We start from the raw sequence: 18,393 nt of genomic DNA on the forward strand, positions 1-18,393 counted from the left end.
TCTCCCTAAACCAACTCCCACCACCACATCACCCCTGTGTTTGTCATCTCCTGGCCACTCAGCTTAAAACCCTTAAAAGCATCTATCATTCATCCCTCCCTTTATTTCAACAATTTTCTCCTCTGCATTCTCACTGCCATCACTTTTTAATAATCTGACTCAACCTCATTAGCGAGATAATACACTAACCTCTTAAATCGTCTCCCTGCCTCCAGTGGTAATGAAGGCATTTTGAAAATAAAGGCTTTGCATAAATAAAAGGCAGGGAACAATTCACTTGTCTAGGTAACCTGAAAGTACCAGACTTTCAAAAATAGAAGATGGGGTGGGATCTGGCTTTGAGAAGACAAAATACATGTCAAGAAGGGCATGTCTTTAAAGTTCATGTAACTCACATGTAACTCACGCCTACGACATTCACTAAGACCCCTGACTCTGGGCATAGCTATTCTTTTACTAGTAGTTTCCAGTGTTAGTTAACTGAAAGTTTTATTTATGTAAACCAAGACTTTTAAAAATGGTGCTCAATAAATTGTTACACATAATTATTATGATTTTGAAGCCAAATTTTCTCCAGATACAGATAATAACAAAAGACCAATCACATACTTTTGGGGTCATTAGAAGGTGTTAACTAAATCACTGTACTTCTCAACCACCCACACCCATGGTGAAAATAAAAACTGATGAAAGATCCCTACCTTTCAAAAATGAGAAATTTTTGAAAAAAAAAATTATCAGTATCAGGATACAAGTCTAAGATGGGGGCAGAATACTGCTGTGCTCGCTCATTCTGGACTTTAAGAGAAGTCATTTACCTGTAGATCAGGCACAGCTTATGTACCATTGTCTCAGGGGACACCACTCTGCTTTGACAAAGATAATTAGTAATAAAATACCAAGTAAAAGGAAGACTTGTGACATACCACTCTACCCAGATCAAACCAGGGAGCTCCAGAGAGAAAGGAGGGAGACAGGGAGGGAAAGAGGGAGGGAAGGGGGGAGGGGGCACAAAATGCAGGGGACATTTTTCATTAAACTGACTTGGGTTCATCAAGAACAAATGGTGGTTTTCATGTCCCTGGGTTGCTAATATTTCCATTAGTGATAAATCTCAGTTTAAAAAGCACAGGGTGCTTACTCAGTTACTTTTTAGTACACAGATGTAAACCTGGAGTGTCAGAAGTGACTGGAGTCCTCAGATACAGGCCATCAGGGTCGTCCTTACACCAGCATGAAATTAAAACCAACTGCTGATTGTTTTGGTTCAGACAATGGTCTCCACTGGGTTCCCATTGATCCAGTGGGGAAAGGCATTAGACTTTGCATTACAAAGATAAGATTTCATTGTCCTGCGGCTTCCTTTTTGTTTCTTTTTCCTACCTCCCACTTTATACCAGGTGGTCATAAAGATATCCGGTACATGTACTTCTCAACTTTTCAAGATAAACCTTTCTCCTTCTCCCAAAACTTCGCTACACTCAAATATGTCAAAGTACCAAACTGATCCCACAGCAGGGAGAGGGAGCCCTCTGCAATCTCAGAGAAGTTAGGGACAGACTCCACAAGAAGACCTGTGGCTCTCCCATAACCTGCATAATAAAGCTATGGACTCAATCATGCAACTCCAAATCCCTAAGTATGTTCAAAAGCAAATGGCACCCAGGGCGCCGGGGTGGCTCAGTTGGTTAAGTGTCCAGCTTTGGCTGGGTCACGATCTCATGGTTCCTGAGTTCGAGCCCCGCGTTGGGATCTGCGCTGACAGCTCAAGAGCCTGGAGCCTGCTTCAGAGTCTATGTCTCCCTCTCTCTCTCTCTCTCTGCCCCTCCCCCACTCAAGTTCTGTGTGTCTGTCTGTCTGTCTCTCTCTCTCTCTCGCTCAAAATGAATAAACATTAAAAAAAAAAAAGCAAATTGCACCCAAAAATGGGAGGGAAACCATTGCTGGAGACGTCATTACTGAAGGGCATACGCGAGCCAGAACTTTGACAAAGATTTAGTCCTGTTTGCCATTCACCATCATCATTAGAACAGGTATCCAGGCCAAAATATATTACTTTATCACAATAAAGTCATCATTCCTACCATATGAGTCATCATAAGCTGCTCATTTTGTTTCTGGGAGGGAAAAAAAAGGGCAAATGATTTAAACGACTCCCAGCTAATCATTTTTATAATAATCTGATCTAAATATTTAGCCATAATATTATTTACTATCTTTCTGGTCTAATAATCAGGTGCTATATAAATCTGAGAACTCTAGGAAATTAGCTATCAATAACTGAATGCTAAAAATTATATATTTAATTTTTGAATTAATGTTCTCACATGCACTGAACAGGGACAAAATGCACAAATGTATGCACGCAGATTCCACTGCACAGGACCACTGCTCTGAACACTTAAAAAATTCAAATGATAGCTTGATAATGAAATAAAGTGAAAAGGCACACACACCACAATTTAACATTGGATAAAATTTAGGTCCTGTAGAAGGAGACAACAATAGTACCTGACAGCTTTTTTTTTTTTCTTAAATAGAATGCATTATGAAGAAAAGTGGTTGAGAAAGCTTAGTCACTTTTTTGTAGCTTAAAGCTTTTTTTCCCCCTCTTTTATTCCAGGCTTAAACAAAGTTCAGTGGGGCATCAAACTGCCTGTTTTAAATTACAGTCTGTATTTTAAAATAGAATGCATGCACGGCGTGTTCCTGAAGCTAGGGGGTGGGAGTGTTATTCACGGAAAATTGAAGGCTTGTTGAGTCAATAATCTTCTTTCACACAGTAACAATTTTCAGCTAAAATTTCTTGACCCAAACAAAAGAAAACAAGACCATTCAGTTATTTTACAACAATTTAGAGAAAGAAGGCAAAAGAAAAAGATGAGGAAGAGAGAGACACTTCTAAAACCCTACATTGTAAGGGAAGAATAAAAAATTTTGCTCTCTACATGTATTTATTTCCTCTCCCAAGCTGATGGTTAATATCAAAAATAGTTACTTCCATTCAAAAAGAAAAATAAAAGCAATTAACCAGTCCACAAACGCTACTATGAGCTCCTGCTGGTTATGGAGCTCTTATTATATAACCTACATGTATGCCTTCAGTTACCTACAAAGAGGAAATTTGTAAATTAAAATCTATTTCCCACCTAACTTGGCTAGCACAAAGTAAAACGCATTCAACCCCTTACCCTGGCCATGGCTGCAGAACTGGGGGAAGCCCACTGACCCCTCTGGGTACCAGCACCCTGAAGAAAGGAGGAAGGAGGCTTTCTAGTTCAACACGCCTGCCTTCGGCAGGCTCGAATGAGAAAAGGTACCTTTGCACGTCAGTCCTGGCATAAAAACTAAAATTAAAACCCGAAGTTGTTGTGCGGCTTGGCTTGACCACCTGTCCTACCCAAGCCCCCATGCAAGAATTTCCCACACGCCGTTTTTCTGTGCTTTATACTGAAGACAAACACGACTGCCCTCCCCCTTGTGTGCAGAGACAGCTCATCTGTCGGAGAGGCTCATGTGTCCAGGTGTGGTTGGGTGGCTCTTTGTGGACACACCTGGGAGTTGTATGCGCCCAGCCTGTGGGGCCACAGAGAAGGCTCCACAGCCTCCCCCAGGTCATCTGAAGAGTAGCAAGCTGGCTCAAAACCTTCCCGTCGCCAATTTGTTAGGGCAAATCCTGTATGCTGACTTTTCTATCAGCCAGGAACATCTGCATTTTTCATCCCTTACTTAATGAGCCTCATTTATCAACTATAGATCATAGTTATCTTTCTATTATCAAAACCAATATCCTGCAAATCAGTTATGTTTCAGTCTCTCTTCATCTCCAATTTTGTCCAGTGTCTATTTTTTATAGCACTCTTTCATTAATTTCTTTAGAACTGACAGTCCCATAAAATGGGTTGAAATTCATTTCCCCCATACTTTAAATGGAAACCTTTAGAATGTTATGTGAACAAGTTTGCAGGGGGTATGCTTACAGTGTTTTTAAAAATTAAACGAATCTTTTAAAATAACATATTGCCACTAAGCAAATATCTCAGCTATAATAAATTTAGAATTATCCACTTATTTCAACAGGGTTGAAGATCTCAATTTAGAAACACTTTGCACACAAACACTTCAGTTATTTAAAAGCAAACTCTAGTTCTTTTTAAATATTAATTTATTCAAACTTTCCATATATTTAACCTGCTTTTACCTGGAAGAAATCCAAACTGGTGAGGTTTTATTGGGTATTCATTTACAGAACAAACATTTAAGTGGAAGATTGTTTTGAAAGAAGGAGAAACCTACTTTCCCGCTTCCTACTACTTCTTGCCTTGTTCAAGTATTATCCTCTATTTTCAAAATGACTGCCAATATCACAAATGTAGTCTAAGGGATAAAATTATAGAACATCACATCTTAAAGAAATGAGCCATGTTGGAAAATAACGTTTGTCAAAGTCACTACCACTTTTCCTAAATTCGAACTTTCAAGTAAGGTCTTCACGTGTTTCTCTCAACCTTAATCCAAAAAGAATTAAGGTCTCCATATGGAATAGACCAGTTACTAAAATTACGTTTGAGAAGATGGTAAATCCTACGTTAAGAATTCCAACTATTGCGTGTTCCACTTAAAACTTTGCCAAGACATCAAAATGTGTCTGTACCTTCAGGTTGGAAACTATGCCACTGATGAAGGGGTATCTTCAGATACTCTACCTGACAAGGCTCCATCCATCACAGAACTTCCTGCTCCCTTCCATGATTGCTCACCGGTCACCTCTTCCCTAACTCCCCAACTCCACGGACTCTACTAACATTTAGAAACACTCACAAACAGCTGATGTCGCCAGCTACACACAGGAATTATCAGTGCTTCAATACTGAAAAAAGTGACAACAACTTACAATTTTTTAAATGTTCAGAATGATTTGAGAAGGATCAATCAACGGAAGACAGCTATCCTCTTAACCTTTTACTGAAACCCATTTAAATCAAGTTCAAGATACAAGTAAAAAAAGTTTGGGAAGAGTTCATTCAGCAGCCAAACATCTAATTCTAACCTGGAAGATTTCAACTTTTGCAAAAACCTGCCACCTAACAGGTTAAGAACACTTTAACAATTTGTGTTTTCAACTGGGTTGAAAACTTAGTGAAAAGCAAAACCCAGTTAAAGAACGCTTCACCTAGCTTTTTCTAACAGTTTCCGATTGTTCACAGGAACTGTGTTATCAAATCTACAACACTTAAAATGTCCCTATTAACATATCATCAATATTCATATATGCTGCCAAAGTACACGACCTTTTACCACTATCCAACGTAAGTGCCATTAAAGATTTAAAAAACAAACACACACAGGGTTTTCTTTTTCAGGGAAGGCAGATCATTGTAGGCTCTGTTGCTAATACCTAACCCCCAAAGAATATTCTTGGTAATAACAGTTTTCCAACCATCCCCTTTCAGGCTTCCAATATCCTGTTTAACACCCTCTATTTCAAAGAAAAACCGGCATTTACTACCTCCTTCCTTTCACAAAGGGCCAAAAGACATATGTTTTATCTAAACCTCGATATTCCCTTCTAATTGCAAACTTCAACCAAGGTGCCATAAGCACTGTTCCACGCGACATTTAGGATTTTTTACTAAACTCTGAAAGATACAAAAATCCCTTTTTAGGTCGACCTCTTTAGATATTTCCTATTTAAAGAAGAAAGGGTCAGAAGGAGATTTTTAATGACCTGATGGGCCTTCTCAAAGTCTGTTAGAATGGGGCTGATCTTATTCTGCATCTGAGGCAAACCGAATAATGGGCCTACTATCTGAAACACAAACTGGTGGGAGGCCTCTGCGAAGAAGAAACCAGATCACTGACTGCCAACCTGAGGAGGACAGCTCTTCAGATCCCTGGAGGGGAAAACGCTGTTTACTTGGAAGGAGAAAATCAAACCTTTTGTTTGTTTACTTCCCTGTATCCATGTTTATACACATTTTATTAACAACATATCGGGGCGCCTGGGTGGCGCAGTCCGTTAAGCGTCCGACTTCAGCCGGGTCACGATCTCGCGGTCCGGGAGTTCGAGCCCCGCGTCGGGCTCTGGGCTGACGGCTCGGAGCCTGGAGCCTGTTTCCGATTCTGTGTCTCCCTCTCTCTCTCTGGCCCTCCCCCGTTCATGCTCTGTCTCTCTCTGTCCCAACAATAAATAAACGTTGAAAAAAAAAATTTTTTTTTTAAAAATTAAAAAAAAAAAACATATCTGTGCCGCACTTACTGAAATTATTATTATCGTTCCCGTCAATTTATTTATTTTTACAATTAAAAAACCTGTATTACTAAGAAAAGAATGTTTTCACACTATTTTTAGCTCAATTATCCAAAAGTGCCCACTTCTTCTCTAGAAGCTTAAGGCTACCAGGTTCAAGTCAAATGTCATTTTATAATAAAACAGTTTTAAGGAAAAACCCACCCTGCTAATACAGATACCTCATTATAATCCTTTAGTCTCAGGAGCATCAGAGAACATAGGCTCTACTGATACCAATTTGATACCTTGGAAAAAATCCCTTAAGCAATGAAAACAAAATTCTGAAACTGGAGGAAGAACGTGGTTGGAAGTTTTTACCTAAAATCTTATTAGGAAAATACTACTGAATAAACATCATAAATACTCTGAAAAGATCCTATTCTAACAGGGGAGCCAAGACAGCTATAAAAATAAGTGTAATAAAAAGATAAACAGTAAATGGCACAAGCAATGAAAATGTAACAAAAGACAACAAAAAAAGTGTATTAAATAATATTTGGAGGGGTTATCTTAAAATAGACATTGAGATCTACTCAATGTTTATAAAATAAAGCGTTAGTAAGTTGTAGCATTTTTCTGGCCTTCCACTGTGTATTCTGCTTAAATGCTGGCTTCCTTTCATATCAATATTAGAGGTGGAAAAACTACCCAATGTGCTCAAATTTTAAGTGATAATATTCCAAGGAGAGAGAGTTCTGCAAGCTACTTTTAATACCTACTAGATGCTAAGAATTGTTAATAATGGTAATATCAAGGTATGGAAGCTAATGCAACTCAATGGGGAAAGGCTGTTGATTAAGAGGGAGAGCAGTGAGTGGACATTATTAAGAAAGATTTGTTCTGAGCTTAAGTCTGAGGGAATTAAGTGATAAGTAAATATCACTGGTCATGGCCCCAAGACAACAAGAGGACAAGTATTAATTTATGAGGTATTTGCTTTACCGTGGATGATCTCAGGATCTAAGTCAGCTGGAAAACATAACTGCGTTAGCTCCTGAAGATCACCAAGAATTTAATGACATGCAAATACAGACAGATACCAGTTCAAACAACGGTGGGAGGACAACTTACTGAGATATCAAATTACAGATCTAGCATAAGGATACTGGAAATACCTTGGTTTCTCATAATGGAAACTGAACTGCATAACAAACATGCTAAAGAAAAGATCACACGTACAGAAAATATTACAAAAGCTATCCCAATATAATCAGAAAGATTAAGAAAGGACTACTGGAGAATTTCCTTCTTAATAGTCACATACATAATAAACGAAGACTGAACAATCATACAGTAGAATCCTATACCACATTTTTTAAAATGTAAAGGGAAGACCCACAACTTAGTTCCAAATCATAAGCTACAGGTTACACATACGATGGGTTGCCTTTAAAAGACAAGATTTGTATCACTGACACATGAATCAAAAATGCAGCATAAATCTACAAATTACCGAACAGCAAATTCAGATATAATCACAATATAGTTTCATGGTACCTACAGTATCAACTTAGCCAAGTGGGAGAACTAAACTACTTAAAAGAGGTAATACTAAAAATACATGATATTAGAGCCATGGAGAATACCAACAAATCTTGCCCCCAAACGGTGATGACCTTAATTGTGTATAACATAGCTAAACACGCGTTAGTCAAGCCTGTACGCAAACTTTCTACACAAACGATGCCTGTTAAAAGAAAAGTGGCATGCTAAAATCCATTTAAATAGAGCCAATTTTCGTTTTGACAGGTTGGCAGCAGGTGCGGGAGGGTGGTGGCTAGGTACACCAGCTGATCTATGGTTTGTCCTTCATTCCGTAACTGACACTTCCATATACTCACCACAAAACCAGGAAAGTTTGTTCTCTAAAAAAAAGCTTAGTGAAATGTTATTGCATCAATCAGCATCTTATTTACCTGTGAGTTAGTTACAAAAACTGAAAGAAAATACCAAACGGGGCATATTTCTCTCTCTCTCTCTCTCTCTCTCTTTCTCTTTTTTTTTTTTTGTTAGCACGTAAGAAAATTTGTGTCCTAAGCAGCTAACTGTAAATCCTCTTACAAATTAGACACGGAAAAGATGGAGGAAGAAAGCAAGTCATTAAAAGTATTCAAATAGAACAATTCAGAAAAACTTGGAACTATTGATGAACAGATCGGTTCACTTCCCAAAATGCTGTCAGCCCCCTTTTCAACACTCAGCTTAAAAAGCACCGTCCCAGAGCCCGACTCTTCCATCGGGTTTTCTGGGACTTCCGCATTTCATTCCCTCCCTAACGGTGCTGCAGAGCCAGCTGAGCGTCGACACCCCCTTTCCGTGCAGAGCCACGAAAAGCAGCAGAGCCTAGAGAACGACTCCGAAGTTCCAGTGGATACAAAGAAAGCAGCACGCCACCAACTGTTCTTCTAACTACGTAAAAAAAATCTGTATCGATTTATAGCAGCCTTTCCAACCTGCAGCACAGCACACATCACATCACCAGCCAGGGGCACCCCTACGAAGCTGGGCTTCTCTAAAAACAATAAAAAGCTGGGGGAGGGAAAAAAGTGGAATTCGTTGTCCATCTGCTTCCCATGAGTCCACTGAAATTTCCGAAAACCGCAAGCTAATTTCCAAATATCCAGCAAACATTACGTTTGTCAGCGCTGCTCCCCTGCATGCGTACACACGCGTACACGCTCACCAAGCTCAGGTGTCCGCTAAAGAAGAAAAGCTTACAACGCAAGACGCAGAACCCATCACCTCTCCTTCTTTCGAAAACCGAATAACTAGACAGTGAGCACCCCGGCGTCGACTAGAAGATGACCACAACCGATTTCACCCACCTCCCATCACGGATGTAAAAGCTAAAACATTACGTCAAAAACATGTTCATCGGCTTCAGAGGTACTCTACACCCTGTGGCCAGCACTTACCTTCTTCTCTAAGGCTGCACATGACTTAAAGACGGGTAGAGCATGCATGGCAAATGTCATGTAGAACGCTGATTACAAATGCTAGTCCTCGAACGCTTACAAGTAATATAATATTACTTAATGTAAAACATTGGAAATTCAAATTAAAATCCTGGCTAGCCTGAACTCCCATCTTAAATGAAACTTAACAAAAATGAAGCAATAATAATAATTCTTCAAATCAAAATATTTTAATAAAAAAGAAATATAAAAACTGATTTGCACAGATGTACTCTTTTAGTTTATAAGGAAAACCTCATTTGAATTAGGCTATCGTCCATTAAAAACAAAACAAAACAAAACAAAAAAACAAGTTCTTTACAGGCATCAACACAACACGATTCCCTATAATCTGGCCACTACCCTAATCAATATGTATCTCCATCCCCATACTGAATTTGCTGGTGGAAATAAAGTCCGCCTTTTCCAAATTTAAACTAAGATGCTTTCTTTTGGGTAGAAAAGGACTGGGTGATTTCTCATCACATCTAGCCCCAGAAGCTGGGATGCTACCACCGGATGCTTTATCTCGTTCATCAGCTGTGATCATTTGCCAAGTGGGAATTTCTTCACATTTAACTCTTGTACAGACACCTCTATTCTGTGTCACTACAGAAAGCAACAGGCTAGGCAAAGCACAACTGTACGAGAGAAACACCCTTCTGCCACAAAACCCGTCAGCTGAGTAATAAACCTTGCAAACGGACCCAGAGATACTTCCAGATGAAAGAGACCTATCCAGAATAAAGCCCTAAAAAATTAATAAACCACAAATACATCTGACATCTAGAAAGTTCTCCCCTGAGTCTTAATATAAAGTAGAACAAGCAAAAGTAACAGGTCTTTTTAAAAATCTTTAACTCATTACATTTCTAAATCAGCACATTAATGTCTTACTGGTAAACTTGATGGTCTTTCTTGTTGTATTAAGTTCAAGTCTTCGTGGTTAGGTTTTCCAGGAGCCAAAGGAGGTTGAGACCTAGTTCCATAGCCTTCCTGAGACATGTCCTAAACAAACACAAATATAAAGCACTTCATAAATATCTCAATGAAGTTGTAACCAAAATGAAGCAAAGGCTTATCACAAACTATCAATTTACATTACATTTAAGCAGACACAGAAATATGTTCTAGCTATCATGTAACTTTATCAAAAGTAGAAGCAAATGACAAAGCAGTGAATCGTCAAGAGCAAAAAACATTATATACACATATGTATACATATACGCGTGTGTATACATATATGTATATATGCACACACAACTAAATTTATCATGACCATACAAACTAAACGCCATATTTGAGTTTTGCAGGAAGGTAACAGTCAGTAAAAGATGGAGAAGGAGGTAAGCTACGACCAAACTCTCTTTAAACCAGAGCGAACCAAAAGTTCGTGTTATTGTTTAATTCTGATTTGAGCTGAGCTGCCTTTAGCGTTACCTTGAAAATGTTAACATAATTAATGAAAACTTTATTATCAACTGACTTTTAGTACGTCCTCTCGATAACCCACAAAACAACATCATTATTAAGCTCACGGTATCCTGGGGTTTCTACAAAACCAATAAACGCTCATGTACAGAATTCCATATGTTCACGTGGCATAGTTTCCAGAGAAGCACAATCAAGAATAAAACAGCAGTAGGGAAACAAAACACACCCAGAAAACCTGCTGAGGTCTGAGAAACTTATCATTAACATGGCCTTTCTGGCATCCTGTTGAACACTTTTCCAGGAGGTATTCAGCATGGTTTCAGTATTATACTGAAATACTATTATAGAAACCAAATACCACACCACACCAAACTCACTGTATACCCAATCTCGAGCTGTTTAACTATGTATGCTCAGCTACTAAACATTCTACCACCATTTGCACCCAAAGTCAAACAGCAGCACAGAATGTAAAATACTTATTACAGCATGTCTTAATTGGCGCTGAAAGCTGAAGAACCAGTTTCTGATGGGACAGGGAAAAAAGAATGGAAAATACCACTTAAAAGTAAAATTCTCTCCCTTTCCCTGTCAGTGTTCGTATTAAAGAAACATTATATACAACTTCTACTTCTCCTGTTAAATCCTCAAAATACTACTTTAAAAATTAATGTTTATTAGTTGAAACCCTATAAAAAGCTTCTGCTGCCCCACCCCTTTCTCACACAGTATACGCTTAAAATTACATGGTTTCTTAAGCCAAGAAACTTTGGACCAATAGCTAGTACTACAAAGTATACAAACTGTACAAACCAGATTTAAGTAGCCAAGCACTGGTTTTAAACAGGCTCTGTGGTAAGAGCATGCCTACAATACAGCATTTCCCAAGCAACCCTTCTGTCCTTTAAATAAATCTACACACACACACACACACACACACACACACACACGCACACACGCACACACACACGCACGCGCGCACACACACACAATTAATCAAAATATCTAACCTCTAAAAGGAATGCATTATGCCCAGTCAGTACTATGCTTTTGTAAGAGAGTTAAATCCCAGTTGTCCAGGTTTTAATCTGGTAACAGTGAGGTGAGGCCTCAGTGAGCACATGCCATCCAGGACACCCAAAAGGGTCTCTTCAATCTGGCTGCCAGCAGAGGGGAACAATTGGGCTGTGGGGGACAAAAGCCAAGGCTGAAAGATTATTACCGCTCTCGCTGCCCACCCCCCTGCCCCCAGCACCGGCTCTTCCGGACCCCAGACCTCCACTTGTCACACAGACATCCCGCTGGGTGCCCTGCAGGCGCCTTTAGATGAACAGCAAGGATTTCAAATCAAGTGGGTCACAAGGCCTCCATTCAGGGCCTTCACCCTGTTACAAAAAACCCCACAAAGGTGCTGGACAGCCTCACAATGGGCAAACAAATGAGCAGACCCCCCCCCCAGTTCCTCAAATACACGCGTGTGCGCACACACACTTTATGGGCAGTGCTCAGGCACTTTTTTCTTTTTTCTTTTTTTTTAGTAAACTTCAGTTAAGAAACAGGAACAGGCTCACATGCCCTATGCTTATTAGCCTTTTAAATTTTTTTTATTTTCTCTTTGTAGCTAAATGAACTGATTTTTAAAAGAGTTGAAAGAGACCATTACAGCGGTAATGAATACACATTTCAATTTCGATACTGTCCCCTCTAAAATAAGGAGCACTGAACTAATAGACTAGGAAAGCTATCAGAAAATTTTACTATGGCCTTGCATTTCACTTTTTAAGGCTTTAAAAGTTCAAAATAATTAGATCCCACCAAAGTCTCAAACACTATTCCTAACCACAAGAGGCTTTCAATTATTAAATTCAGTTGGAAATAAAACTGAAACAAAATTTAGTGAGAATGGCTGAAACGGGAACTTGTTCTGCCTCAATTTGTGTTGAAACATAAGGATTAATTTAACTGAGGAAACATCCAGAAAAGGTACCAAGGTTTAACCTAAAACAATCATCATCTGTATATAAATCAGCCTGGGACTATAAAGTCTACATTTGGCAGCTTTAATAAAGATAGAAAGGCTATATTCCATAACAAACCTGAGCTTTTTCCCCTTCAGAGCTATATTTATTTTCTAGTATGCACTTATTTTCACCTCAAGAAGAGTAGTAGTAATGAGTAATTTAATAGACAATATAAGAGGGCAATGTCAGTATCAGGAAATAATGTGTTCAGCATTACATTTTATAAACAAATGACAAGATACAACCTTACATTTAAAAAAACTTTTTTTAATGTTTACTTTTTTTGAGAGAGAGAGACTAGAGCACGAGCAGGGGAGGGGCAGAGAGAGAGGGAAACACAGAATCCGAAGGAGGCTCCAAGCTCTGAGCTGTCAGCACAGAACTAGATGCGGGGCTCGAACCCACAGACTATGAGATCATGACCTGGGCAGAAGTCGGACACTTAACCGACTGAGCCACCCAGGCGCCCCACATTTTTAACACATCACTGCCATCTCTGGTTATTTACAAATCTGAAGCCGTGCACACTAGTGTGCACGCTAGTTTACACACATATTATTCTGCATTCATCTGCCGTGCATATGCAAGGCCATGGCCATTTAAAAGAGTTATCTCACTCTAATAATTCTGCAATGCAAAAGAACCACACGTGCGGAATGTGGTTTACCCTTTCAGAGTTCTTTATCAATATTATTTTTCTTCGTCACACCCACAAACTTTTACCCATTGATGGATTCTGGTTTTAACCCTCTTTATGTTATGAGTCAAAGAGTCGAAGGTAAAAAGGAGACTGACTCAGGAAACAACAAAGGTTTGTGAAAAGAGCTTGCGGGTAGGGGCACGCACGCATCTGTTCCACAAGTGTTCACCTAGGTATTTAACAGACGTGGTAGGCGTCTGCTGAATGCCCAGGAGAGAACACTCCTTTTGCTGGGTACTTAACATCTTACAGTGTGAAGCACGAGCAGGTACAAAACACTCGTGTCCCACTTACATTGTAAGGAAGGATAAGATCACAACTATCACGTGGGTGTCCCGTAGAGGCCAAGAGCCCAAGTGCTCCTGTCTTCTTTTATGATGAAATGAATTAAGTACTAATGGCAACACAAGACTTGAAAGAAAACGTAGAATAAAATGTCAAGGACTCTTTAAAAAAATAAAAAAGGGAAAATACTCCCATGGTATGAGTTCAAAAGATACAAGGTGATAAACAATGAAAAGAATGACTGTCTCCTCCACAGGATGCCCTCCACAAGGTTATCCTTCCACAACCACTCAATGCATTACCAAGTGTAAATGTGAATTTAAATCCTTTCTCCTTTGTTTCTCCTATACACAGCATGTTTTTGGTCCCTTAACAATAGACCATACAGCTCATTCCATATCTGCCCCTAAATGTCTATTCTTTGTGTCCTGCTACAGAGTACCGCATTATTTGTCAGAACTGTGACTTATTTAAGCAGTCCCCTACTGATGGACGGTTAGGTTGCTCCCAATCTTTCCCCACCTCATACAACACAATGATAAAATCCACGTGCGTTCATCTTCGTGTGAAGTATTTCTGTGGCATAAATCTCCACGAGGAGCATTTCTGCCAGACGGTTGGTACCTTTAAATTTTTGACAGAATCTAACAAAGTGCTCTTAACAAAGGGACTCTCGGTCTACATTCAAGGCCATCATTTTGGAACAGGATGAAGCTTCACTAAAAATGTTTATCTTAACTCTCGACATGCCTGAAGCCATTATAAAAAGCAGGAGAGCAGGGGCAGGGGGAGTGGTAGACAGTAACACAAAGGAGAACAAAAACTCAAGAGCATGCAGAATAGAAACCGAAGGAAGATGGAGAAGTAGACGGGGCGAAGGGTCCTACACACACCCACAAATGGTATACAGGGTGCGGGAGGATGAGGCCAGGAGCCCGTGGAAACCGCTCTAGAAACCATGGTGACTTTTGGGTGACTTAAAAAGGTTTCTCCAATAATCGCATGAAGTCCAGGTGTGTTACCAAGAACAAAGATGGCCACTTACTACTACTGCAATAATCCAGAGTGAGATGACAGGATTGGAATGGTATCGTAACGTCCTGCAACATCTAGGTCAGAATAAGTTTCCTGCTCCTTTTTTCTCCCTGCTTTTGGAACTGCCACCATCAATTCCAACTGCTAACGGGGAAAAGAAATGGCATATAAGACACTGTCGTGGGAGGGAAGAAGGACTGGGGCTCCTCCACAGGGTGCAGGCCTGATGGCCACACAGGGTTACCAGTCACACGAAATCATGACTCGGATCAAGAAACTTAGCATGCCACTGACCTCCCTAAGTTTTAGCGTATAGGTAAAAAAATTTAACATATCCTTTCCCAAAAGAAAGCAATATAAGTCTATAAAACACCCACTTCATACTGGGTGTTCACAATCACCCCCTCCGCCAACCCAGGAACACGCTGAAGGAAATACAAAGACAGCTGACATTTGCAGGCAGGGCTCTGTGACAGGTTCTGTGTGCTGCCCACCTTTACAATAAACCCCCGAGATAGTCCCTTCCACCATCTTGTTTTTACCATGAGGAAACAAAACCTTAAGTGACTTGCACAGCTAACATCTAAGCACTGGATAGTGTCTCCATGTGATGGACAAATCATTTCTTTCCTAAGCGTCCTCCGGAGGCCACTGGAAACCTCACACGCTATTACATACTAACTATTTAATATAATTTTAACTTTTTTAAGGTATTCCATATATTCTCCTAAACTCCCCTTTCAAAAATTATGAACCTTACAAATTTTATATGTGGGATACTTCCAAAATACTCAATTACAATACTGTGAATAAATATTAAAATTTAAAACTTCCGCAAATTTGAATCTAAGACTACTTACTCTCTCTACCATGACCATGGAATAAAGTCCACAGGTCGACAGGAAAGACAGAAAGAGACCCGCGCCGCCTTCTTGCATTATGTTCGCGTAAAGCTCCTCGGCCAGTTCGGCTCTTCCGAAAACTGGCGTCGCTCGGATCTTTACCCCAGCTACTCCACGCTGATCCCTTGGGGTGACAATTCCTCTACTTCAAGTCCCACATATTTTAACTGCACTATGAATATCTCTACTTGAGGGTAAAGTCCCTTCCACACATCACGTCGGGAAAGGACTCTCCTCTTCGTCCTCCAACCTGATGGTCCTCTGTCCGGTCACCGCCCCATCTACAGGGGACTTCTCAGAGCCATCCCACACACCTTTTCATATCTTTCACTATCCGCAAGCTTCAGACCTATCGAGTCACTGTCAAGGCCACAGTCTTCGTCTTCCCCCACCGACTGCCAGGCCCTGTACTTGAGCCGCTTTATATTATGGCCTGTGGCCGACTACGCCACCAGAACTGACTTGGCTAAAATTCAAATGGTCGTGGCACCCTACTGCTTGGAAAAGGCCTCAGTGCCTACAGAACGAAGCCCGCGGTCTTTGGTCTGGCACAGGAGAGTTCGGCAAACACCCTCCAGCTGGCACCCAGCTTCAGCTGGGTCTTCCCCCGGCAAGCCCGCACCTCACCCCCTCACCCCCTCGACTGTTCCCGAGCTCTCAGGATGCCACGTGTCTACACGTGCAGCTCTTCAGTCCGTCCTGGTCCCGGAGGGGTGCCTTTCTTTCTGGATCTGCAAAGCATCTGGCTGTCCTCAAGAGCCTGCTAAAAATGAACTCCAGCATGCCCCCAAACAACGACCCTCTTCAGATGTACTCCTCCTGAAGAATTGACAATGCTGTATTTTAACTATTTGTTTGTGTATCTCGTGAACTGCCCTCTTACTTCCTCCTGGGTTCCCAGTGCCAAGTGCAGACAGGTACTCAGGAAGGGGCTGGTGAATGAATGATTGACTGAATGGTTCTGAAAAGCTTACACTTAGAATTAGACACAGCAATACAAAAATAAATGTAGGAGGACAAATACCTAAAACCGAACAAAACTTGGGCTCATGCCCAAGAATATTTATCATGGTAACAGCTACACTGCCTGGTAGAATGTGCTACAAAACACATTTTGTTGTTTGTCACTGGCAGTCTTGAATGCAGTAAAAAAAAAATAATAATAATAACAATTGAGAGAGAGGAAAAAGACTATGGTAAGCATCAGTGGTGCCATCGAAAAAGAAAGAAAAATCAAGACATTCTATACTTCCTTAATGAACAAACCAGTAATGAAATATTCTTGCCAAAAAAAAAAAAATGATAATGAGTTTGATAAAGCCTATCTAACCACCAATTTATAGGAAATAAAAAGGACCAAAGAACATGCTAAACCATAGCGAATCAATCAGCAAATCTCAAACTGTAGGAACCTCTACTAGACATATGACCTACTTTCTTCAACAAATGAGTTGCAATAGTTACAAGGAGAGAGGGGAAGAGAGATGGAGACGGAGGAAAATCCTAGAGATGAGACTATATCAACCAACTCTAAGACTGGACCTTAGATCTTTATTCAAACTATCCTACAACATAAATTAAACCTTTATTCCATTTGTGAGGCTACAGGAAAACTGGATAATTGGTATGAAAATTTGCATTTTAAATGTGATAACTGTATTATGTTGATGTTTCCTTTTTAAAGGCCTTTATCTTTCAGGGATACATACTGAAATATTTACAGATTAAACAACACACTATCTGGGACTTACTTCAAAATAACACTGAGGGTGGGGGTTGGGAGGTGAGGGAAGAGAGTATAGGTACAAAGAGACTGGACGTACAACTCTTAAAACCTGAGCAACGGGTGCACAGGGCTCCTGTCTACTCCTGTTTATGTTTATATTTTCCATTTAAATGAAAATAGAGTGAATGGCATTAAAGACCATCTGTGGGGCATCCACCTTCAAGACTACAAGAACTTCTCCCAAGAAAACCCATCAAACATAGATCATTTACTCTTTCTTAACCCCCCTCCATTTTAACCTGTTTGCTGTACCACTTAATCCTAACCCTTAGCTGTCTTTTAATCCCTCCGTAATCTTAACCAAATTAACCTCGCCAGTTTCGTCTTCCCTAGCTCTCCAAGGTCAAACCTGCCCAGATTGCTGACTTGGTGAGCCTTTCTCAGTTTCATCCCTTGATCAAGCTGTCCTGATCTCAGCTCCAGCTGCACCCCTGGCCCCAAACTGACACTCTGACCCTTATTTTGGTCCAGCCTCCAACACGACTTTTCCAGCCACAAACCCCTCCAAAGATCATGAACCTTCAAGTCACAGAAACCCAAGATCAAATTCCAACTTCTAGACTATTCACTAGCTGTGAGACCCTGAACAAATTTTTCGGTTCAGTTTCCCACTCTAGAAACATCAATATTGGATTGAGCTAACCTGGGAAGGCTAAGGGTACAACGTGCCCTTGACACCCAGGGCTCATGTACATGAGCTGTGCAGTGCTCTGGGACTAAGGGCTGAGAGGACGTTTCACACCCGTGACAATTAGTATCTGTTTAGGATACTGGTAAGTCACGTTAATTCTCTTAAGTCCATACCAGTACTTTCCCCTGCATCGACCTTTAACCCTTGCTCCAAAAATCTTTGATAGCAGATTTAAAAATCACATGACCAAAGCTCACATGATTTTGACTGCTACTGATTCCATAGGCAGATTCTCAACTTCAGGTAAGTAAAGCCACATAACCTGGAATGTGCCACACACACTGAGTGAGTAC

The 18,393-nt window shown here is 40.3% G+C and overlaps 1 protein-coding gene across 11 annotated transcripts in view; it reads right to left on the reverse strand.

Moving 5' to 3' along the window:
* ARID1B (AT-rich interaction domain 1B) overlaps positions 1-18,393 on the reverse strand; it is a 448,658-nt gene that overhangs the window by 272,190 nt on the left and 158,075 nt on the right. For 10 of the 11 annotated variants that reach the window (XM_027056567.2, XM_053222045.1, XM_027056571.2 and 7 more), the window contains exon 4: positions 10,144-10,254. The exons of the other annotated variant lie outside the window; for it this stretch is intronic. In XM_027056567.2, the coding sequence (XP_026912368.2) occupies positions 10,144-10,254 (111 nt within the window). The remainder of the gene's footprint in view (positions 1-10,143; positions 10,255-18,393) is intronic. 11 annotated transcript variants of the gene reach the window in all.

Source organism: Acinonyx jubatus, chromosome B2 (assembly GCF_027475565.1).
Source record: "Acinonyx jubatus isolate Ajub_Pintada_27869175 chromosome B2, VMU_Ajub_asm_v1.0, whole genome shotgun sequence".
In the NCBI taxonomy this organism is placed as follows: Eukaryota; Metazoa; Chordata; class Mammalia; order Carnivora; family Felidae; genus Acinonyx; species Acinonyx jubatus.